The 25,534-nt window shown below is 37.8% G+C and overlaps 2 protein-coding genes across 12 annotated transcripts in view; one reads left to right on the top strand and one right to left on the bottom strand.

Moving 5' to 3' along the window:
- Window positions 1–4,921, bottom strand: part of INTS9 (integrator complex subunit 9) — a 117,429-nt gene extending 112,508 nt beyond the window's left edge. For both annotated transcript variants that reach the window (XM_035022641.1, XM_035022640.1), the window contains exon 1: window positions 4,696–4,921. In XM_035022641.1, the coding sequence (XP_034878532.1) occupies window positions 4,696–4,704 (9 nt within the window). In that variant the 5' untranslated portion in view covers window positions 4,705–4,921. The remainder of the gene's footprint in view (window positions 1–4,695) is intronic.
- Window positions 4,922–5,211: 290 nt separating this feature from the next.
- Window positions 5,212–25,534, top strand: part of HMBOX1 (homeobox containing 1) — a 213,475-nt gene continuing 193,152 nt past the window's right edge. For all 10 annotated transcript variants that reach the window (XM_035022645.1, XM_035022650.1, XM_035022647.1 and 7 more), the window contains exon 1: window positions 5,212–5,501. The gene's annotated coding sequence lies outside the window, so the exon portion shown is untranslated. The remainder of the gene's footprint in view (window positions 5,502–25,534) is intronic.

Below are 25,534 nucleotides of genomic sequence, written 5' to 3' on the forward strand. Positions count from 1 at the left end.
TTTAAGAGAGAGAGAGAGAGAGCAAGATCGGGGGGAAGGGGAGAGGGAGAAGCAGACTCCTCGCTGAGCAGGGAGCCTGACCCTGGCCTTGATCCCAGGACCCCAGGATCATGACCTGAGCTGAAGGCAGACACTTAACCAACTGAGCTACCCAGGTGCCCAGCTTATCACTAATCTTAAAGTCATATTCAAATTTGTGCCTTAGCAAAATCATAAATAATTTCCTGTCATCAATCTTTGGGGTCAAATGTAAGAATTAAAATGGAAAGTATTAAAACTTTGAGTGCCAAGGGTATACTGTGGTTGCATAATAAATCTTTGTTGACTTAATAAAAAGATTCTCTCGGGCGCCTGGGTGGCTCAGATGGTTAAGCGTCTGCCTTCGGCTCAGGTCATGATCTCAGGGTCCTGGGATCGAGTCCCACAACGGGCTCCCTGCTCCTTGGGAGCCTGCTTCTCCCTCTGCCTCTCTCTCTCTCTCTCTCTGTCTCTCATGAATAAATAAATAAAATTAAAAAAAAAAATTAAAAAAATAAAAAATAAAAAGATTCTCTCCATCTCTGGATCCATAGAAAGTATGACACATGCTGCATTCCTGAACTGCTTCTTACTATCTTCTTTAATCTTCATCTATTTGAATGACTGAATTCCTAGATATGATGTTTCAAATTCAATATGTCAATGTATTCAGTATTTTTTTGTTCCACGATGTTTTGGTAAGGACCCTGATGAATTCTAGTTTCTATCCTTTCCTGAACTGGCCACCTGGGTATACACAGGTAGGCTCAATTTATACTAATAACAGAACAGGCTCTAAAATATGCTAATTTTCTTCTAATCTTCTAATTTTCCTGCTCTTTAAAAATGATTCTGGTTAACTGAAGGTGCCAATCAACTTTTTTTCAGTTAAATAAAGCTGCCTGAATACTGCATAATATTATAGACAGTAATTAAAATCGTTTGAGTTGGTATCTTTTTTTTTTTTTAAAGATTTTATTTATTTATTTATTAGAGAGCGAGCGAGAGAGAAACAGCATGAGAGAGGAGAGGGCCAGAGGGAGAAGCGGGTTCCCAGCTCAGCAGGGAGTGGGACTCGATCCCAGGACCCTGGGATCATGACCTGAGCCAAAGGCAGTCGCCCAACCAACTGAGCCACCCAGGCGCCCGAGTCGGTATCTTTCTAAGGAGATATCCAAGGAATATTTTATAATGACATCCGCGGTCTTCCCTTGGGTGTGTGAAAAGCCACCAAGAGAGTGATGTGTAAAGTTAGAGAACTATAAATGGCATTACAGAGGTTAAATTGGGTAGTATAAAAACCAACTTGGGCACTCAACTCAATTGGTATGGTCTGATATGGAGCCCTTTATATTATCAAGGAAGTTTCCAAACTTTAATTTTTTTTTTTACCAATAATCTTTTTTAAAGATCTTAATTTAATCAAACTCACATTTAAAGCTAATTTTAAAAACAGCCTTGAATAAACTCTCCCAGTATGCACTCTGGCTTCCTTTTATTAAGAGATAACATATGCCAGGTACTTTGCAAGGTGCTGGAATCCCGGCCCTCATTAACCAAGAGTCTTAAGGAAGGAATCTTGGATTCAGATCTTGGTTCTACTACTTTTCATCTGTGTAACTGTGAGCCACTTCATTTTCCTGAGGCTCAGACTTTTTATCTGTAAAATGGGAATACTATCACCTAGATCAAAGGAGTAAGTGGGACACTACACGGTACCTAGCAAGGTGCCTGGCACACAGTAATTGCTCCACAAAAGGTAGCAATTATTATTTTTTTTACTCCAATGGATATTGCTTATTGTAATGTTTTAAATATACTCCTTAATCTTTTCTTATCAATAGTCACAGGCCTTGATAATCCTTCAGAGATTATTCCACAACTATTCAGTGGCATCATACTATGTGTCAGGCCCTGGGAATATATGAGGGAGGACAGACATAAAACCAGTAATTACCAGTGCTACAAAAAGAAAATGTGCCATGGAAGCATATAACGGGGGTAACCAATTCAAGGAAACCTTGAAGAAGTACTAAACAGAGACCTGAGATAAATGAAAAAAATAAGGCAGGCAAAAAAGCACCGTAGGCAAAGCAACACACTTAAAGTCCCAGAGGCAAAAGCACAGTGAACTGAAGGAGCTGGAAGATGTGCAATATAATTGGAACCAGGAGAGCAAGGGAGATGAGGGTTAGGTAGGAGCCTGGAAAGGTAGGCAGGGCCATATTCTGCAGGACCAAGTAAGCCAAGTTAAGAATTGTAAGACTTTATACTAAGGGCAAAGGAAGCTACTGAGGGGTTTTATGGAACTCTGCAATTTAAAACAACTTCTGAGGGCGCCTGGGTGGCTCAGTTGGTTGGGCGACTGCCTTCAGCTCAGGTCATGATCCTGGAGTCCCGGGATCGAGTCCCGCATCGGGCTCCCTGCTCGGCAGGGGGTCTGCTTCTCCCTCTGACCCTCCTCCCTCTCATGCTCTCTGTCTCTCATTCTCTCTCTCTCTCAAATAAATAAATAAAATCTTAAAAAAATAAAATAAAATAAAATAAAACAACTTCTGAGATTCAGAGTAGACTGGATAGGGTCAAGATTGAACTCAGGGAGATCATTTAGAAAGTACTGTTGAATTCCAAGTATCAAGTTAGAAAGAGCCAGTACAAAAGCAGTATTAGTGGGACTGGAGAGAAAGAGACTTGTTCAAGAACAAAGGCAGAATCAATCAACAAGATGTGGTCATAGATTGTGCATGGGGAGGGTATTCTGGGAAGTAATAATCTCAAAAACAAGAATGTGCTCAATAAAATGTATTTCTGTGTTTCATGATATAAATGTAAAGCATGGTTTATTACTACATACTCCTGAAGCAGTACACAAAGTTAAAAATCTCAGGCCATGGGACGATTTATTTCAACTTTATGAGGCATGACACACAAAAGATGTCTAAGTGAGCATCAGTGTTTTTGAAACCACTTTGCTATGTTGATGATGGTAATTCTGCATAGATCCTGCAAGATCATCTAACAACTACCAAATGAGTTTTAATATGTAACACATGGATTGAAAGTAAAGAGGGAGGCACTATAAATAGAACACTTTTTCTTCCTAGGAGGCATATTTTGGTTCTTAAAGGAAAAAACAAGTTTCTACTCTTTTCCCTTCCATGCTTCCATATCCGTAAATATATTAAGCAGGAGGAATATTATGAGCAAACCAAAGTACGTGTAAAGTAAATCTTGGCTCTCAGCCAAATGTATTTTTATGGAAAAAATTGTTTCACACTTGCATGCCTTCTCACCAAGCACACCAAATATGATTTAACATTTACTGGGGACACATGGTCTGTGCTCCAATCATTTAGGTGCAAACTCTTTTGCACCTAAAACCTGAACCCTCTTCATGGAAGGCCCTGGCCGACTCCTCTTTCTTATCAGTTCGAGTCCTTTCTAGGAAGCTATCTTCCACCTCTCCCCCACCCCCATTATCCTCTCAATTCCCCAAACCCTGAACACGTTTTTATTTTACCATGAATTGCAATGAATTAAAATTTTGGCTTTCTTTTCTATCTTCATTAAATTGCATGCTTCTATAGGGCAAGGCAGTGACTCTCAATTCTGCATTCTTAAATGTTTCACATTCAGACCCAGGAGCAAATTGACAGTCAAGGTTTACTAATCTGTGCCCTTCTCCCTACCTAAGTGCAGCTTTAAATGGCAGCAGTTTTGGAGTTGAATCTACTTTAATACTTTCTCTGACTTCTTTTCAGAAAACAGCCGACACTTTGCAGAGTATATACCTGTAGAGTGTGTGTGTGTGTGTGTGTGTGCGCGCGCGCGCGCACGCGTGTGTTCAAATAAGAAAACAAACCTTTTGTTTTGTATAAAAATCACAGAAAGTAAAGCCTGACATACTTGGCTGCAGGAACATTAATTTTAAAAGGTTGAGAAACAGCATCTCACACCTCCTAATTAATGCTATTATTAATTCTATAGAGGTAGAATAATCTAGTTAGATCTATGCACAGTAAGTAAAACGGCCCAGAATAAAGGTCTGAGAAGCTTTTCAATAAGCAAAGTGTTTGGGTTTTATGATGCAAAGACTTCTCCAGATACACTGGCTCATGCAGTCCCTAGGGTGGAATGCCTTAACACTTCCTCTCAGCCCACTGTATGTAGTGTTTAAGACTCAAATCCTCCAAAATCACACCCTGACTTCGTCCTTATCTAAAGTCCTAGGGCAGTCAGGAGTCTATAATACAAAATTTAATAAGTGTTTACCCTCTGCCCAATATTTTCTACTCTCCGCTCAGATCTAACAAAAGCCGCCTCAACAACGGTAGGGAGAAAAGCTAATCAAGTGCCAAAAGCACGGAAAGAAGTTAACCTATTTCAACACTCACGTGTCAGCTGAGAAGTCAAACCTAGCTCATAAAGCCCAACCTTAGTTCGGAGAAGAAATGCGACAGAGTCAACGTCTTATCTAACCAAAGGGACCCGTCAACGGATACATAAGATCTCTAGGCAGCTGGGGGTGGAGGGTGGGGGGATAAAACTCAAATCTCCTCAACAACAGCAGCTTTCCTTGGTCCACCCACTTTCTACTTCCCTTCCCAAGGTGCAAACGAAGAAGTCCAAAAGTATATGGCACCACCTTTGCTCTCTGACCTAGGAGCAGAGACTCACCAGTTTCATGTTAGACTTCTGGTTGTTCAGTACCAGACACTCCACTCCTCAAACGCAGAAAGCCTCTTCCGGTTCAATCACCGCCACCGGCCCGCCGAGAGCATCGCGGGACATGCAGTCCTTCTTCTCTACGCCCCCTCCCTGGGGCATCATGGGAAATGTAGTCATCTCTCCGTGCATCATGGGAACCGTGGTCATCTTTCTTTTCCGTCCCTTTCCTCTCCAACGCCTCCTTCGGCCAGCTCAAATTCATCCCCGCCGCCAATTCATCCTCCCTCTGCACTCCAGCATGATATCATGTCCCCTCTCTGGACCTGGGACCCATGGTATTCTGGGATGTGTAGTCCCCATGGCTCTGGCGCCCCTTACCCCTCCTCCCTGTGGGAAGGCGGATGGGCGCGGGACTTGCCGGGAGCTGTAGTTCCCTGGGGCCTCTGGATGCTAAGTCCTGAGCTTTTACTCAAGGGAGGCAAGAACTACAACTCCCAGGGCCGCCCGGCTGCAGCAGGTGGGAGCGGGGCTGTTGATATCAATATGGCGGTTGTCAGCCAGACAAAGACAGTCAGTCTGATGTGATTGAGACAAGGGAGGTTTTCAGGGGGAGACTGGGAGATAGGGGCCTCCCCTCCCCCTTCTCCTCTTCCTGCGCCGGCCTCAACCCCTCCCCAGTCCCCTCCCGACTGGCGCCCCACGCGGAAGACACCCCTCCCCCTCCCGCTTTCCCCTCCTCCCTGCCTCAGCCCTTCGTACTGGGACGTTGGGGAGGGGGCTGTGCCGGGCGGAGAGAACTCAGCAAGGATTCTGAGGTGAGTCGAGCGGTTTTGAAGCCGGACTACCTCAAGTCTCTTTCCTCACTTCTTTCTCTTCACTTTTTTTTTTTTTGAGGGGTTTTGGGGAGTAAGTGAGTGGGCTGGGATGGGTCTCTTAAGCGGCCCGATTGAGAGGAGGGAGGAAGCAGGGGGCTTCCGAGTGGGTAACCCGGACGCAGGGTGTGGGGTGGGGCAGTTTGTGGGGGGCGGTAATTGAAAGGCGTCGGTTGCTCCCCAACTCTTTTCTCCTGCTTTTCTCCACTGTGGGCGGAAGGTTTGAATCCTGGAGGTGGGGTCTCCTGTTTGGAGTTTGGGAAACTGCGAGGTGAATTTGAGGTGTGTGGGTTTGTTTGGGGTTTATAACTGTTTTAAACTGTGTGACGTGTACTTGCGTGATATGTTAGTCTTGAATAAATGTCTACAGATAGGAAGTTAGATAGCTGGAGTCATAGCTTTTATCTGGGCCTGGGCAGAGAAGCGTGCGTGAGGTCCGCGTCCTGGACCTTTGGGCTGGCGACGTGGTGCGGTGTAGCTGGGGTTAGCAACTCGTTTGTGTCCCATTGCCCGCTCACACTTCTCCTCCTGCCTCCGCCTCCTCCCCTGGACAAATCTCCACCCCAAACTCCGGGCTGGAGAATTTTAGAGATGAGGTGGTGTGGAGATGGATTTTTGCATCCGTAAGTCCATAGATAGGTGGGAAAGGAAAAGTGTTCTTAGTATTTTATTCCGGAACCGTGTTTTGGTTACACTATTGGGGCTACTTTGAAAGGAGTCCTCCACCCACCCTCACCCCGAAACAGTAGGTAGATGTATCTCATCGTCTTCGTGTTAAATGCATTAAACATTACTTAAGAATCGGGGGCGTGCGGTGGGGGTCTGGAGTGCTGACATGGGTATGCGTCTCTGTGTGTCTACTAAAGACACAGGATGACTGTGGTATATCTTGAGATAGGGAGACTTATTTTCGTAGTAGGAAAAACTGTTGGAAATTATTTGGTGGCGGGGGGAGTAGCTGATAGGCGCTGCTTGTATTTTTCTTCTACCCCACCCTGTTCTGTCTCGGATTTGTCTGAAAGCTGGTATGGAAGAGTGAGGAAGCATTGGGTGAGTGAAGGATGGAAGGCAGTTGACATTAAAGATACTATACTGTATAAAGTTGAATGGTGTAAAGTGATTGCTGTTTTTTACCCTGAAGCTTTAAAACCTTTTTGTATCTAATAGGGTAGAGTGATGTGACTAGTTCATTTCTCTGGGATCCTGCAGGTGTAGAAACCTCTCTTCCCTCCCTTCCTTCCCTTCTTCCTCCTTCAGTCCTTCCTTTCTTTCTTGGCATGCTACATTTCTCTTCCCAGATGGACATGATGCCTCCTGTGCCTGTTTATTTAGTTTGTGCTAATATAGTTGTGCTTTTTGTGATTTTACTATAAAACGCATCATTAGATGAAAAGGACTTGCATTTGTTTTTACTTTGCATTTATGCCACAGGTAATTGTCACATCAGGATTGAAGTGCTTTGCATTAAACTAATTTTAAAATTGCACAACTAAGTTGTTAGATCTAGTTGAATTATGTTTATAAGTCAAGTTTGGAAAATTTGAATTCTGATTGTTTTCTCAAGTTTCAAGTAGAGTTACAAAGGCAAGAGGGTTGCAACATCTCTTTTTTCTCACAGTCTTTAATATTTAATAACATTACACCAGGAGAATTTAAGACCATATATTTTGTAGTTTCTTCAGTCTGAAATAGAAGTTTTTCAATAGCACTCCTTCTGTGACAGTTTTTTTGTGTAATGGACAACTTTAAATAACTAAAGGAATTGGCATAATTGCTCTTTCGACTGTTGAGACTTAGTGTATTTACATATTTGGCTCCAAACTTACCAATTCTCAAATCTATCAGTAAAGGACTTTAGATTCCATAAAAACTGAAAGTCACATAGACACAGTATGCAGTTTTATGGTATGTTTTATGACCTTTGATTTGAAATTTCTGCAGTTGATCATTCACACAGATGAGCTGACTGTAAACGTGAGGTAGTATGTATATTTAGATTGACCTGAATAAAAAAAAAATTGATGTGTCTTCTAAGTCTCAAATTTAGAATATAAAATACGTTGATACAAAGCCGAACCTTTTGTTTGTTTTAGACTAGGATATCCAGAATTTTTTGTTTTAACCTTCTGTCTTAATCTGAAACATTACTTTGCCAAAACTGGAGGAAAATCCCATGTAACTACATAATAGAGTATATTTTTGCTGGAAGATATTCTGTTAGATGTAGAGTTTTTAAATGTTCAATACTTATTTTAGAAATAAAAAACTAAAATGTCTAAGAGTTGGAAAAATAAAACAGTATTTTCTCTTCCACCTACCTACCCTTACCTCAGATTTTCTTTTTGTTTGTTTTCTTCCATGAAAGTGCAAAGTTACTTACTGGGAAAACCTTTCATTAAACTTTTTCTGACTAGTAGTCTGGTTGAAATCATTGTAAGTAAACCAAACATATTCCTTGCATTTGGCGGGGGTGATTCTGTTGCACTCTAAGCACTGAGCATTAAAATGATGTAAAGCCTTTACTGCAGGTTAAAGCATAAAACATTGTCAGCATGTGGAAGTCATATGGTTTATGAAAAGAGTAGAAAATCAGGGCATTGGTGCCTGTCCAGCTTAAAATTTCATCCCGTAACTGTGAAAGACACATTTATTTTAATATGATTGCTTCTAAAAATGTTGCCTGTATTATGGGAAGTTGAGAATCCAAACTGTTTTTAACCGATCTGTTGCTAGTTTAGTGTACTGCATATCACGAATACTGTGGTTACAAATGTGCATCAAGGAGCCTTTAGGGGTCATCTTTATGTTGAATGTCTTTAGTGAGGCTTCATTTTCATTGCTGTATGAACAGATTTCGCTCTTAGCACAAATCCTTAGTTGAGGCATCACTAATAGAAATTTAATAGCTCAGTATTGATAAATTTTAAAATATATTGCAACAAATCTCTCATTGTTTTAGCATTAAAAAAATAGAAGTAACCAGTTTGTGGCAATTTTTGTGGCAAGTATCTATTGGAATAAGATTGCTTGTTTGAGTAGATGTTGAACACATTGGGATATTTATGCTAAATTTGTTCATTTGGGGTCTTGTGTATGTTATATTTGGTCCATCCCACTTTTAAATGTTGCAGACAGCTTCCATGTTTCCTGTAAAACCACGTTTGCTTTGGGTTCATTTCTTTGCAGCTCTTGCTTCTATTATTTTTGTATGCAGATCTTTAAACTTGAGTTATTTTTCTTGGAAATTAGAAATTTATCCTAGGATGTCATTTTTCATAAATGAAAGTTGGTGTACCACTCAGCTTTTAAAAAATGTGAATGTTTATAGGTAAACTAGAAAGTGCTCAGTGAAAATATGTTGGGTTTGTTTTGAAAACCTGCTTTATTTAGGTTGTTTTGGCTTCCAGAATTAATTTTGTAGCTCCCTTTGCTTTTTGGCCAGATTTTTCTCTTAACTCTTGGCTTTTGCTTCTCAATTCAGTAGAACTTTAATTTATAAAAAAAACCCTTGTTAGTGGGAATCACAGCTTGTCTAGAGTGTCCTATGGCTACATTTACATATGCACTCACATAAAGCACCTTTACGTTTGTTTATATATGAAATTGATATATATCTATGAGGCATGCAACCTGTAAAAAAGGAATCTGAACCACAAATAACAGGACACTAAACAGTGGCTCAAACTAGAAACCAGAGTAACTACCACCATATGCGGTCCACATTGTAGAAGCTATGGAGATTTTCAGTATCATTAATGATAAGCCATTATTTTAACAGATTCTGCCAAAATCTATTTCTCTCAAAATGGAAGCTATTGGTATTGAAATTTTTCTGAAGATAATATTAATTAATATGTGTCTTAGATTCCTAGGGGCAGCTGTCTCCCCACCTGACCTGTACTGGTTATAGGGCCCATCATTAAGTACAGAGTAAAGATTTTTCTGACTGATTATTTGAGTTATAACTTTTAGTTATAGTCTATTTAAACATAATCCAGTCTTTAGTTAACTTGTTTTTCTTAATCTTAGATGAAACAAGTTGGAAATTTACTATAACATTGTTTTGGACACTTTCCAGGAGCATTTAGTTACTGGAAGGCTTTGGCTTTGGCATAGCTTTACCCTTACAATGGTAATAAGTTTGGGGTTGCAGTAAGTTTTTCCAATGGTTATTTTAATTCTAATGCAGTACTTTACAGATCCTTGACTTGGGGAATAAGGATATTGTTTTTTGGTTTTGTTTTTTCATTTACAAACAAAATGAGAAAAAGCAATAGATTTAGCTTGAAGTTATGAGTTATTATACTTTTTTTAGAATCTTAAAACAGGTGTCCATAGATTCATTCAAAGGGCATTTAGGTTTTTTTTTAAACTTAGAGTGCTGATTATGATACTGTTTACTAAGTTGCGCATATTTTCTGTAGCTTGTCTCATGTTCAGTGATGGTCTGCATGTGGTTTATTGAAAACATTTAATTGCTCTCTTTACTGTATGCATATTAAACAATTAGTGTGGAGTTGCCAAGGGGCAGTAATTTTAATGTTTATAGTTACAGTTTTCAAAGAGGAGAAAGTCACATGCTGTGGCTATTGCTGAAATGAGGATGACCTGAGACTAAATTTATCTGCTTTAAGATTTTGATAAGTAGTGGTGTGATTAAAATGTGAAGCTGTTGGGTTGGGCCTACTCAGTCAAACCTTGAGTCACTCTGACTCTCCACATCCAATCATAGAATCAAGTTGATTTTACATCCTTTGTATCAATTAACTTCTTTTCATTATATGCTATTCCCTTAATTCAGGCCTTCATCATTTCTGTCTTGCCACATCAGTTTCTTAACTAATTTTCCTGCTTTCAGTATTTTTTCTTAGGTAATTTTTCACTCCTACCTGAGAGATCTTGCTAAAACAAAATGTGGATTTGATTGTTAGCCATACTTTGCCTGTGATCCTTCAGTGGCTCCTCAGCCTTTCAGATAAATCCAAACTGTTTTTCTACCCGTGTCCAAATCCTAGTTTTGCCAATTACTTGCTGTGTGACTTTGGGCAAGTGTTTTAATCTGTCTGTTCCTCAGTTTCCTCATCTGTAGAATGGGGATAAATAGTCCTCACTTCATAGGATTATCATGAGCACTTAGAATACTGTTAAGTACCTAGAATGCTTCAGGGATATCATAAATGTTAACTATTATTATCATCGTATTATACCACGTGTTTTGTGTTCTAGTTCCTTCTGTATATTTTATCATTATCAACTCTAGACCCTGTGCCTTAGCCATGCCCAACTACTGGTAGGCCCAACAAGCACTCTAGCATAGATAAGGAGAGTGGGGTATTATTAGTCTGTGAGGGTTGCAGTTGTTAGTAATGTCTTCAAAAGTAAAGAATTAATTGTGAACTTTAAAACATATTGCTGTATAAGTTAGAATGATAGTATATTTTGTTGCTCTGGCTTCTGTTTTTTTCCTCAAAATAAAAGACAATGTTAGTTAGATTATTGCGTAATTCAGACAACAATTTAAAATTCACTTTCTTTGTCCTGTTAATACATTCTTATGTTTCGAACTTAGATTCCCACTGCTAATCCAACCTTTTTATCTTCTTTTTTTTAAAATTTTATATTGTTATGTTAATCACCATACATTACATCATTAATTTTAGATGTAGTGTTCCATGATTCATTGTTTGTGCATAACACCCAGTGCTCCATGCAGAACGTGCCCTCTTTAATACCCATCACCAGGCTAACCCATCCTCCCATTCCCCTCCCCTCTAGAACCCTCAGTTTGTTTTTCAGAGTCCATCATCTCTCATGGTTCATCTCCCCCTCCGATTTACCTTTTTATCTTCTCACCTAACTTCATGAAAGATTAATTTTGTATAGTTTCTTTCACTTTTTTCCCACAAATCCAAATTCTCCATTTTGTGTAATTTTTTTTTTTTTTAACATTGCTATTGAGACAATTGAATAGTTGTATTATATGATCTGGAAGCCTCTTTGACAGACATCTGTTTTATTTACATACTAATGTTTATACTTGAGGTTGGGTGGCTAGTTTATTTCCACTGTTTTAGTTGGTTTTCCAAAGTGGTAGATGATACACATATGGTGATTTATATCTGTGTCTCATTTCTCCCTCATGGAGGAGAAAGAATGTCCTGTTTTTACAAAACTGAGACAAGGATAAATGTTACCCAAAACTATGGTACAGAGGTAGCAGGATGATAGCTAAGGTATCAGTCCAGACTTCAGAATGTAATTTTTGTGGGAGGCTCTATTATGACTATAGTTTGCAACCACTAATTTAGCCAGCATTTACCTTCATGGAACATAATTGTTCATTGTGGAGAACTTGAAAGTAACTACTCTGAAGATTATTTGGTTGCAAAATCCATTTTTTGGAGTCAAAGATAGCCTATGTTTATTTAGTTTTACATAGTAACTGTTTAAAGCCACTCAGGACAAGAATAGTTGCTATACACTCTGTTGTCTGAGGAAGACCTCTCTGAAAAGATGGCATGATCTTATTTATTTGAAATTCTGTATCATCTTTTCAATAAACTGTCATTTTCCTCCAAAGGTGGCAGTCCAAGGTTAAATAAAAATATCTTTGACTTTTTTTTTTCCTCTCAAAAAGGTACTTTTCTTTAAGTAAAGTTTGATAATTAAAAAATATATATGTATTGCTTTTATTTCAGTTTAACACAGGCATCAACTGACCTGGTCTTCTTCCCTAAAACAAGGAATTACTTAATGAGCACAACTTATTGGTTACTTCCAATTTTAAGTTCCATTTTCTGACATAGAATGTCTTAGTTGACAGCATGTCCATTAAATTACTTTGTTATTGACAGTGTAAGTTTGTATGTATAAATGATTAGGTTTCTGTTTTCTAGTCAACTAAACAGGGTATTTAGATTATTTTAAAAATATAAATGGTATTTTTGTTATTAAAGTAATACGTTGTTTGCTTATTTATTTTTAATTTTGAAATAATTATAGATTCACAGGAAGTTACAAAAATAGTGGAGAGGGCCTATACCTTTCACACAGTTTCCCCTAATGGTTACCTCTTATGTAACTGTTAGTGCAGTATTAAAATCAAGAAATTGACGTTGGTACAATGTGTGTGAGTGGTTCTATGCCATTTTATCACGTGTGGATTCTTTTTTTCTTTTTAATTTTTAAATATTTTATTTATTTATTTGACGGAGGGAGAGAGAGAGTGTGTCTACACACGCACACTAGCATGGGGAGTGGCAGGCAGAGGGAGAGGGAGAAGCAGGTTCCCCGAGGAGCAGGGAGCCCGATGCGGGGATCGATCCCAGGTCCCTGGGCTCATGACCTGAGCCAAAGGCAGACGCTTAACGGCTGAGCCACCCAGGCCACCTCCTCCTGTATGTGTGGATTCTATAACCACCACCACAATCAGATACTATTGAAGAACGATTCTGTTGTTACAGAGGTTGAATAATTCCCCTCTTAGTCATAAATTTTGTTTTGTCAAGTATAACTAAGGAAAAGAACACCAATTATTGGATCAGTAATTTCACTATTTTGCCTTTTGTAGTAGTTCAGAAATTCTATTGGCACATCTTGAGATTTTTTGTGGAAAATTCCAATTAAACTTTCTTGTGAGAATTTAAAAATTGGCAAGCTTTACTTAATTGAAGATTTATAATACTAATAGCCATTAAACTTTTTAGTAAAAGTTAGTAACATTGAAAATTTCTGTAAATAAGCGTGTAAGATTTAAATGAATTAAAGGCTTAAGTGATATATTTCTTGCCAGACAGGAAGTATGCTAGAATCTGTATTAGATAACAAAATCACAATTATTCTGACATTAGTTTTGCCTTTAACAGTGTTAAAGCAAACTTGTCGGATGAATTGATAGTGAGCTCATATTGTAGTTTTATTTTGAATTTGTTGTAGGGGAACTCTCTTGAGAGAAAGTCAGTTCAAAAATTGTTTCCAGAGAAAGGATCTTTAGAAGAAAAAAAGGGATTCTAGATACTATTGTTAGTCTACGTACAAGAAAGGACCAACAGGGGTGCCTGGGTGGCTCAGTTGTTAAGCGTTTGCCTTCGGCTCAGGTCATGATCCCAGGGTCCCGGGATCGAGCCCCACATAGGGCTCCCTGCTCAGCGGGAAGTCTGCTTCTTCCTCTTCCACTCTCCCTGCTTGTGTTCCCTCTCTCTCTGTCAAAATAAATAAATAAAATCTTAAAAAAAAAATAAAAAAAGAAAGGACCATCATTTTAGAGGCTAGTTTGCCTTCCCTTTATCAACTGTATTAAGTCATGAAGCCTGTCTTCAAAGATGAGGCTATTAATTTAATATACTACTGATTATTACAGACATCAAACAACATAGATCTGCTTTAAACAGGCTAACAAAATATTTTGAAATATGTTACCAGAAGAGATATATCACGTAGGCTTTTTCTCCTCTGAGTTTGAGACAATTTTTTATGCACACTGATAATTTGCCTTGAAAATATCAAATAAATTCTATTTTGTTTCACTGACAAGAATATGATAAGTATTGATGGTACTTTCTGATAAGTCAGATTCATATTTAGAGAACTTTTTGACTAACCTGAGATTTCACTTTCTTCCTGTTGCGAATTTTTTTTTCCTCTTTGGATTTATCTGTTGCCAGCTTTTTATTTATCTTGGTGTACATTCTTAAAAAAATAGTGATTTAATCAGGAATTCTTTGGCTTCAAAGAAGTTTGTTGTAGGGATCCAGCTGTTTGGGGTTGTGCGAAAGGGAGATCTGTCAGGAATCTGAGAAGCTAGTCTCTGCCTCTCATTCTGGGAATATATGGTTTCTTGTCTTGCCTTCTCTTTTTATGTCTGCTTCATCAAGCTTTGTTACTTCTCCCTTTTACTTCTGGTTGCCTTACTGTAGTTTTACAGTTTCTGCTTCTCCATAACTTTGACTTGCAGGTGGATTTGGTTCTCATACGTTGCATGTAATGACGTAAACTGTTTTGTCCTTTCAACTAAAGCTTACTTACCCTCTTAGTGGCGACAGTGTGCTTCTTTTAGTTCAGGTGGTGAGAGAGAAATCTGAACGCATGACCATGAGTTAGATGTCAATTCTATTCCATGACCTTGAGGGTAGGACACAGGGGGGAGTCACCTTTTATATAAGGCTAATGCTTTTGGGTGCTCTGCATGAGGAAAATTCTCTTGTAGGGATTGAACAGGGCACTCAAACATGTCAAGTATAGCAGTGCATGTTTAGGTACTCTGTGGGATACAAAGATTAGTTGGATTTAATCCTTTTCTTCAAGGATCAAATAATTTGCAGGAAATGGCAAAAGTCTCTCAGTGTAATTTAGTGTTAGCTTTTAATGTTAGTTACCTCCGGCAAACCAGAAAGATGACAGAGTAAGACTATAGAACTAGACAGGACTAAGGAAAGAATCAAAGGTAACACTAGAGACATGGCTGTTCTGTCTCAACAGTTCGAATCACAAATCTGTTAAAGCATAAAAGCAGCTTGAAGCTATTCTTTCAGGATCCTAGTTGTTGCTATCAAGGAGCATCCCTTGTTGACTAAAGAGGCTCTTTTTTCACTTCTACCTCTTATCAAGTACACAGCCTTTTGGCTACCATTTGTCCCATCATTGAGGTCAAGAGACATCTTAAAAGAACTATTTCAGAAATAGGAACATTCTCATAGATACAGTCTATATGGTGATAACTGTCCTCTTAAAAAATGTCTTTCATCCCTGACAAGCTTTTGTGGTAATTTAGGACACAGGATATTTGTACCCCCTTACTCTAGAGACAATAAACTGGAATTCATATGGTGGTCTGTAGTAGTGGGCATTTTCTTCAGTACAGATCTGGCAACATAAGAATTGACATCCTGAGGGCTGCTTGGGTGGCTCAGTTGTTAAGCGTCTGCCTTCGGCTCGGGTCATGATCCCAGGGTCCTGGGATCGAGCCCCGCATCGGGCTCCCTGCTCGGCGGGAGGCCTGCTTCTACCTCTCCCACTCCCCCGCTTGTGTTCCTGCTCTCGCTAACTTTCTCTCTGTCAAATAAATAAATAAAATCTTAAAAAAAAAAAAAAAAAAGAATTGACATACTGGGTCAACCCAGTGTCTAGTCAACACCATATGTTATATTTAACAGAAGATCCATGATGTCAGGGAAAGAAACTAGAACTTTTTATTCCTATGGCAATATTGGAGATTGATATGGATTTCAGGGCTAAAAACTCCAAAGCCAAGTCTTGATTATGTTAACCAAACCAAGACAGATTTTAGAAATAAGCACAAGTCGGGGCACCTGGGTGGCTCAGACTGTTAAGTGTCTGCCTTCGGCTCAGGTCATGATCCCGGGGTCCTGGGATCGAGCCCCGCATCAGGCTCCCTGCTCAGCGGGAAGCCTGCTTCTCCCTCTCCCACTCCCCCTGCTTGTGTTCCCTCTCTCGCTGTGTCTCTCTCTGTCAAATAAATAAATAATAAAAAAAAAATCTAAAAAAAAAAAAAGAAAGAAATAAGCACAAGTCAAGCATAGGCAATGAAAGAACTTAGAAGATCAGTTTCAGATTATAAAGCCATAGAAGATAAACAGCTGGGGAGTCATAGTGTTCAAATACTTAGGCAACACAGGAAGGCAGTGCATCTGGAAAATGTATTAGAATTTTTGTTTTCTAAACTCCACTCCCAGATTTTTAAAATCTTAGATGGGCCCAGGAATGTGTCCTTCATAAGCATGCCAGGTAATTGTAATAAGGTGGTCTTCAGAACATTTGGAAAATGCACAGACATACATACTAAGAACTTACTATGTGCTTGGTTTTATGGTAGGATGCTTAGTAATCTTAAATGCCTGTATTACTTGGAATGTTTCCTCCCTGATGTGTGCCTGCCTTATTTTAAATATTCCATATCCATCCTCTATAACTGCTTATGACACTAGATTGTGCCATGAGATGTGTTTTTGTTCAGCATGGCTGTTTTTCTAGATGTAATATTTAATGGTTAGTGTTATACCCCAAACCATCTAGTCTTTTGTGGTTTTATGATACGTTCAATTTCTTAAACTTCTGTGTTTTTACATACCAACTCTTAAGGCAGTCCTTCCCCTCGCTTCTACTCCCACCCCAATTTAGTCAAAAAGTTTTCCCTATTCTAGTTTTCTAGATCTATTAAGCAAGATTTTTTCCCCAACATATGTACTTTGGTATATCAACCATCTCATGAACCTTCACCCTCACAAATTAATTTCTCACCTTTTTTAAATGTGTGTCATCATTCTTCTCAGAGTCTTAATTTATCCTAGAATATTGAACTGGTTGAGAACATGGATTTGGGAGCCAGACTACCTGGGTGTAAATCTGACCTCCACAACTTACTCTGTAACTGCATAAACCTCTGTAACTCCATCTGTAAATTGAAGATAAATAGTAGTGCCCGTATCACAGGATTGTTGTGAGCATGTGAGGCAATATTTGTAAAGTGCTTAGAAGAGTGGTTGCACAGATTAAGACACACCTTATCATTTTATTATTAATTGGCCTGAGCTTCTGTTTCTAAGTATTTACTCTCCTCCTGAATCATTAGAATTCTCATATGTTGCATGTAATGTCTTCCTAACCAACTTACTTTTGTTCTCTGATCTGTTTTTCTTCTCAGTTATCCTTTCATAGGCCTTATTTGCATTTGATGCAAATGCCTATGTCCTTTTAGTTAAAATTCTTTCTAACCAGGTCTTCTTCCTTCTGTCATCCTTTTTAAAATTTACCTCTGGTCTTGGAGTTCCTAGATTTAAAACCTTTAAAACACCCTTTTAGTACTTTCCTTTTCATACTTCTCTCCCTCATCCCCCATCTAATTCATCAGCAGTGTTCTGCTGATTCTTTCACCATCACATCTCTTAGATCATTCTCTTCCTTTTTACATCTGTAGTTGCCATCCTCATCACTTCTTGCTGAGATGATTACAGCAGTAAAACTGGCCTTTCTGCCTCTTCCCTACTCTATTCCATGGTGCACAGTACTGTTAGAATAATTTTCATCAAACACTTTTCATCAAGTCATTCAAGAAGTTGCTGTACCTTAGTTTGAATTGTGTTATATTCCAATTTTAATCCCTGCACTTTTTTTTTTTTAAGGTTCTTTCCTCCCTAACTGGCATCCTATTTTCTTATTCTTAAAGACTTTTTCTCAGTTACATTCAAGTAAATTACCTTTCTTCCTGCTGTATGTTTTCAGCCTTCATTTCTTGGTATTTGCTACTTTCCCCACTTAATATCTTTGTATATCCTTATCTTGTCAGTTAAAACCTTCTTAATAAAACCCATTTAAAGCCTTCTCTCTCTGAGGAGATACTTTCCAGTGAACCCTGTCACACTTGGACCAGTCATTTACTCAAGAACACAGAATCTTGAATACTTATGCACTCAGTTAATAGTATATATAATTTGTCTTTACTTGCATTGTATATCACATTGTAAGTATTCTAGTTTTCATTTCATGTGTATGAACTGGATTCTAGTTGAAGTGTAAGGTCCTTGAGTCTCCTATTGACTTATCCCTCCCTGCATTCTTTTCCCTTCCACTTTAATTTTCATAGTTCATTTATTCTCATTCATCTAATATATTTTTAATTTTTTTAAAGATTTTATTTATTTATTTGAGAGAGAGAGAATGAGAGAGAGAACATGAGAGGGGGGAGTGTCAGAGGGAGAAGCATACTCCCTGCTGAGCAGGGAGCCCGATGTGGGACTCAATCCTGGGACTCCAGGATCATGACTTGAGCTGAAGGCAGTCGCTTAGCCAAGTGAGCCACCCAGGTGCCCCAATATATTTTTTAATTTTTAATTTAATTTAATTTTTGTTTTTTTAGAGAGAGAGAGTGTGAGTGGGGGTAGGGGCAGAGGGAGAAGGAGAGGGAGAAAGAGAATCCTAAGCAGGCCCTGCACTCAGTGTGGGCCGACGCGGGGGCTCAGTCTCACAAGTCTGAGATCATGACCTGAGCTGAAATCAAGAGTTGGACACTTAACCCACTGAGCCACCCAGGCACCCCATCTAACTAATATTGATTACATATTATGTAAGACGTAAGCCTAGACTTTAGGTACTTCACAGTTTGGATTGGTAAGATCTGATACCTAGAGGTACAGATTTCAATACTGTACTTCAGTTATTCTTGGTTCAGTAATTTCTCTGATCTAGTCTCAAAAATAGCAATTACCACTATATAGATTGCTGAGTTTAGCTTCCTGACAAATAGTTTTGGCTGTAGAATGTTGGTACCAATGATAGTGGGTAAGAACGGACAGGGTAGATGATACATAAGGATTTTAAATTCACTCTTTTCTGAGGATAAGCTCAGTTTTTTTCCTCTTTTTACCAGAACAGCAGGAGATCTATGGACTTAGAATTGCAATTATAAAGTTATTACATAGAAAAGAATCCAAACAATGAAGAAGCATGTATAAAATAACAATTGTAACTGGCCCCTCTTCTTCCTAACATATTCTACCCCAGTGTTCTATTACTTATCAGAAATAACCCCAAAACTTAATGGCTTAAAACAACAAAATCACTTTATTATTCTCTTGCAGGGTTCTGGGGGTTGGTTCAGGTAAGTGGTTCTCACTTGGGATCTCTTCTCTGAAGTTATCTGAAGGCTAGCTCACTCATGTGTCTGATGCCCAGGCTGGGAGAATCTGAAGGCTCGTGGTCCCGCCAGTATGGTGGCTTCGAGGTAGTTGAACTTTCTACGTGGCACCTCAGGGCTCCAAAGGCAAGTGTCCTGGAGAAAGGAAAGTCAGGCATATCACTTTTTATGACTTAGCCTTGGAAACCACACAGTATTCTTCTATATTCTGTTTACTGAGGCAGTCCTGCTGGCCTGCCTAGGTTCAAGAGCAAGGAACACAGAATCCTTGAAGGCGGAGTGGCAAGGTTCTAGAAGAGCATGTATGAAGGAAATATTGTTATGCCAGTTATGAGAAATGCAACACACCAGGGATAAATGCTATTTGTAATTTGGTTTACTGTTGGATCTTTTTCTTTGTATGTACAAATCGTATTTCCAAATGCCTACTCAAATAATTGTATCATACTCCAACTTATATTCATTTAACAATATGTGATAGTGTCAGTACATAAAGACTCACCTTAATTTTTTTGGACATCAAAAATGAGTGAATCACAATTTGCTATAATAGCAGACATTTGGGCTTTCTGGAGTTTATGCCTATGAACCTCTCTTGACCGGTGTTGGATGGTCAGCTTTTGCTGCTTCTTCCTTCTCTCTCTGTTCTGATCTATTCAGTAATTTTTGTGCTTCTGTTTTGATCTCAGAAAAGATGTGCTAGAAATGGGAATATTATATATAAAGTAAAGCTATCTTATTTGGCACTTTATGAATTCAAGGACTTTTTTTTCTTTCTGTTACGCATAGAAAAGCCTTCTTAAATGACTTAATTTTAATTAGTAGTTGATCAATTAATCAAAAAAGTTGGTTATAGTAAAAATTAAAAACTGATTACTTAAACATTTTACTTTAATGAAAGTATATAATTATACATGTATTTCTCAATTGTTTGATACAGGGCAGGGGTTCTCATTTGGGATAATTTTACCCCCTGGGGATATTTGGCAATGTTTGGGGACATTTTTGATTGTCATGGCTGGGTGAGGGTGCTGCTGTTGTCATCTACTGGGTAGTAGTAAAGAAGCCAGGGATACGCTGCTAAACATCTTTCAATTCACAGGGCAGTATTGCTCCCCCTCCCTCCCTCACAATCCCCAAACAAAGAATTCTCCAGGACAAAATGTCCACAGTGCCAGGGTCAGGAAACCTTGATCTAAGGTTAAGGCCTTTTCTTGGTATATGAATCCATGGATTGGCACTCTGCATTAGATTTTCATGCATAAACCATACCCATATATATTATTTATGATTTTAAGTTTGATTTCTTGAAAATTGAGGGAGACCTTAAAGACACTTATTATATAATCTGTGAATCAAATCTTAATCTTCTATTATTTTCCCCCAATTTTTTACAGTAGACTCACCCACACCCAATTCAGTAGTGTTTTCTTTTTTAAAGTAAATCATCTATTATACCAAAATATTGCATCTATTTTTTCTATTTAATTTTCATAGAAACAATTCTTCATAATCCTATTTTGTTGCTTTAGATAATATATAATTAAATTCCACGATTGCATGAACAATTGATATAAACAGTGAGGGAACAAACCAACCCACTCTTGGTTGGCTCAGAGAGGGGTGTATGAGATAGTCGACTTTAGCATCCCGTATCTGTTTCAGAAGGGGAATTTAGAAGGCACTGGTTGGTTTTGATGGATGATCTTAGGGGAGGTTGGCAAAGAGCTTCTAGGTGAATAGTAAGGAACTGAAGAATTTTTGTTGTTGTTAAGAATTGTTCTCAAAGGGCTGCATGGGTGGCTCAGTTGCTTAAGCGTCTGCCTTCGGCTCAGGTCATGATCCCAGGGTCTGCATCGGGCTCCCCCTGCTTGTACTCTCTCTCTCTCCCTCTGTCTGTCAAATAAGTAATAAATAAAAATCTTAAAAAAAAAAAAATTGTTCTCAAAGTTCACTGAAACTGTTTGTTACTTAAATAAACAAGCCAAAAACTATACAAACACGTAAAGCAAACACAAACAAAAAACCCCTACAAGCATAAGATAATGTTATATTACATAACTGAGTTTTGTCTTGCTCCAAACTGGTAGAATTTATAAGGATATGGAGGGAAAAGGACAGAGGCCATGCCAGTGGTGGCCTTAGAAAGAGAGTAATGATCTTCACCCTTGATTTACATGCTTTGGTGATAGGGTTTTAGCAATCTTGGGTATTTGGGATTATCAGGAAGCCTTTTCTGTCTAAAAATTTATTGTTTTCCTGGGTTCCAGTCCCTTTCATGAAATATATTTAATCATATTTTTTGTGTGCTCCAAAGACTATTCCCGGCTGGCTGTCTCCTACGTAACAACTCTATTTTAAGCAGGTTAACTTCCAGGGTTGTCATCTGTATTTCCGGATTACCTTAATCTGGACCTTTGCATACTAAATCCCATCAGCCAGTCTTCTGCTTTTTACCAAAACATTTCTTATACTTCTCTAAAATACTTAAAGTCAGCATCTCGGTTTTCATTAATTAAATACTTGACTCAAACACTTTCAATCTTTATATTACTAGCACATTTTTTTTTTTTTAGTTTTGATTATATGAATTTTCAGAATGTATGCATAATTTTGGCTACATGAACTTGTGCAAGCTGACTTATTGCCTAATAAAATGGTGTTACTTAGAATTTCCATCAGAGATTAATCAGAGAAATCCAGAACTGGCATTTTAGATACCCTAATGTATTATCTAGTAAGCAATATCCTTTGGGAAATAGAACCTGAATAAATGGTTAATCTTTTCAGATCTAGAAGATTAAGCTGAATTAGAATAGGATTGTTAAAGTTGTTAATTACTATTACTGTAGTTAGGGGGAAAGTATTAGCTCTTTTTCCCTGCACTTTATGTTAATGATGGTGTTTTTTTAATCTAGAGAAACAAAGAAGGACAAGAGATTACTTATAGCAGCATGCCTGGGTTAACTCTTAATTAATGAGATTTTAAAAAATAATCATATCTTGCCTTCAAGCTTACATATAAGCAAAATTTATTGTATAGAAAATTATTTGTGTATTTGTACAGTTGTCTTACATGACATTTATAAAATATTATTATGTGAAATGTGAACATTTTTTTACTTGGCATATCCATTTCCTCTCCCTTTTCAAGCATAATAGTATAAGTAGAGATTCTTAGGAAGAACTTTTTAGAAATGACAGTTTTGAACAAATTATCAAACTGATAATTTCCGACTTATCAAGATAAATTTTAAGTCAAACATATTTTAAATGTTACCAGAATTATTTGGAAAATGGGAATTTGGGGAGGAAAAATTAATTTCTTTTAAGTGAAAGATTATTTTCCAAATGAACCACATATGTAGGATTCAGTTTAGAAGAGGCACAGTAGACATTTTAAGGCTGTTTATTGAATGTGACAATGTTTTTCATTGTTGGTACTTTTATCAACAAGCTGTAATGTAGAATCCTTGAAAGGGAGGGACCAAAAATAATATTAATTTATTACTTGTGTCCAATAAGGAAATGAAGGGAGAAAGATGTTCTTGTCTGAAGTCTTATTGCCAGGGTAGAACTCAGGTCACTTATCGCCTCATTTCACATTTCTCTCTATTGTACTACCCGTTACCAAAGGCAACTGAAACTTTCTAATTCATTGTGCTCAAATTCTGCAAATTCGTGGTGGACATTTAGGGGATTTGAATAACCCTTTTTATAGATAGGTTTAGATTTTTAACAGTGTTTCAGTTTCTCTCTCTTTTGATTTCATTATTACTTTATTGTATAATACACATTATCTAAATAATCTTATACAAGTGGTATAAAAGTGATTTGAGTAGTCCCTGATTTCTTATATGCCTCTGCACCTGACTGTATGTCATAGGAGGCCTACAGGCTGCTCAACATCTCTCTGGGATCTTAGGCAGCTTCTCTCCTTTTTTAGTTTTGAGTCATCTAGCTATATATTAACCTTTACATTATGATGCCCCTCTCCTAGAGATCTCATAAGTAACATATGTATGCTTGGTCATTGTATTGCCTGATTTAATTTATTGATACAGTTTGGAACGTCATGTTGTATAATGTCTAGATAATGGTTTATACTAATATAAATATAATTTTTTGTATTTCCAAATGAACATGAAACATGTTGGTTTGGCTTGTACTTTTATTTTTAAATGAAAATATACTCAACTCGTCTTGTTTTGACTTAAAGAACCTCCCTAGCACCATAATTTATCTGAATTTAAAGACTAGGTTGTTCCTTCAAATTCAAGCCTACTTTTTTGTTGAGGGAAAGGGAAGAAAATTGACATTAATTAAGTATATATAGTTTGAATTTTTATCTTTTAATGATAAACTTGAAAATATATTTATAAAAACAAAAATAGATGAACATCTGTTAAAATCTGGATTATGCAGAAGTCCTTAAAATTTGACACTGATAAATATACTACCAGAGTAGTTCGAGCATTTGAAAACATGTTTTTAAAGAAAAATTAGTTTGACCTATGGTGATAGGTACAATAGCTAATTGTAGGGCAATGGGAAAGCCCTGTAAATAGTTCCTCAAACTATGTGGCAACACACTGTTTTTTAAGTTTCCAATCACTGGCTGAATGATTCTTATGTAAAATATAATAAAAATGAATGACTAGAAAAATAAAATGGAAAAAATAACCAAAGAAATACAAGATACAAGTCCAAATATTTTATTATCAGATTCAGCAGATAACAGTAATACTACTTTGTCAAATTGTTATTAAAGTTTCTAAACACGTATTCTCAACTTCTGTAATTACCTAGTGATGGACCAGTTTCATACAGTAACAGTGCTCATAGATAGGCATTTGTCTGCAGATTGCACTTTGAGAAGCACTTTTTGTTTAAGAATATATACAAATGTTACAAATAACTAGGCTACAAAACTCTGTTCTTACAGCAAATACTGTTCCTGCAAACATTATATAGGTGCCTGACCTACTAAAGTGCTGAATGGCCCCCTAGGACCAAAAAATGAGACATGGGAACTTAGAAAAGGGAAAAACACAATTTTTATTTTTTAAAGATTTATTTATTTGACACAGAGAGAGAGATAGAGAGAGCACAAGCAAGGGGAATGGTAGGCAGGCAGAGGGAGAGGGAGAAGCAGGCTCCCTGCTGAGCAAGGAGCACGATGCAGGGCTCAGTCCCAGGACGCTGGGATCATGACATGAGCCAAAGGCAGCGCTTAACTGACTGAGCCACCCAGGCGCCCCGGAAAAACACAATTTTATTGAGATGTAATTTAGAAGCACTAATCTCCTTTTTGTGACAATAAATTTGCCTTTCCTGGACATTTCATGTAATGAAATCATATAATATATGGTCTTTTGTGTCTGGTCTTCTTGACTTAGCATAATATTTTTGAATCTTATCCATGTTGCAGCATATATTGGTATTTCATTCCTTTTTATTGCTGAATAATATTCCATTGTATGGAAATTACACATTTTGTGCATTCACCAGCTGATGAATATTTGGGTTGTTTTCAAGTTGGGGGATATTATGAATAATGTTATGTGAACATTTGCACGAAACTTTTTGTGTGAACATATTTTCATGTCTCTTGGATAGATACTTAGGAGTGGAATTGTTGGCTTGGATGGTGAACTTATGTTTAACTTTTTAAGAAACTGCAAAATTGTTTTACATTCCCACCAGCAGTGTATTAGGGTTGAAGTTTCTTCACATCCTTGTCGACACTTGTTATTTTCTTTTTGATTGTAGTCATTGTTGTAGAAGTGAAGTAATATCTTATTGTGGTACTAATTTGCATTTCACTAATCACATTGAATGTCCTTTCATGTGCTTATTGGTCATTCATATATCTGCTTTTGTGAAATATTCATTTGGGTATTTTGCCATTGGGTTGTTTGTCTTATTGAATTACAAGATTTCTTTATCTTTTATCAGATATATGATTTTCAGATGGTTTAACTAATGTTTGGCTTTTTTCTTTTCTTTCTTTTACTGATGTGTTTTGAAGTGGTAATTTTCTGACTGTTGGTAAAATTGTTCCTTATTTTATTTTACTTTATTTTTTTAAGACTTCATTTATTTATTTGACAGAGAGAGAGCGGCAGGCAGAGGGAGAGGGAGCAGCAGGCTCCCTGCTGAGCAGAGAGCCCGATGTGGGGCTCGATCCCAGGACCCTGGGATCGTGACCTGAGCTGAAAGCAGATGCTGAATTGACTGAGCCACCCAGGCACCCCTAAATTGTTCCTTATTTTTTTTTTTTAAGATTTTATTTATTTATTTATTTGACAGACAGAGACACAGCGAG

Source organism: Mirounga leonina, unplaced genomic scaffold, assembly GCF_011800145.1.
Source record: "Mirounga leonina isolate KUSES-001 unplaced genomic scaffold, KU_Mleo_1.0 Mir_176, whole genome shotgun sequence".
In the NCBI taxonomy this organism is placed as follows: Eukaryota; Metazoa; Chordata; class Mammalia; order Carnivora; family Phocidae; genus Mirounga; species Mirounga leonina.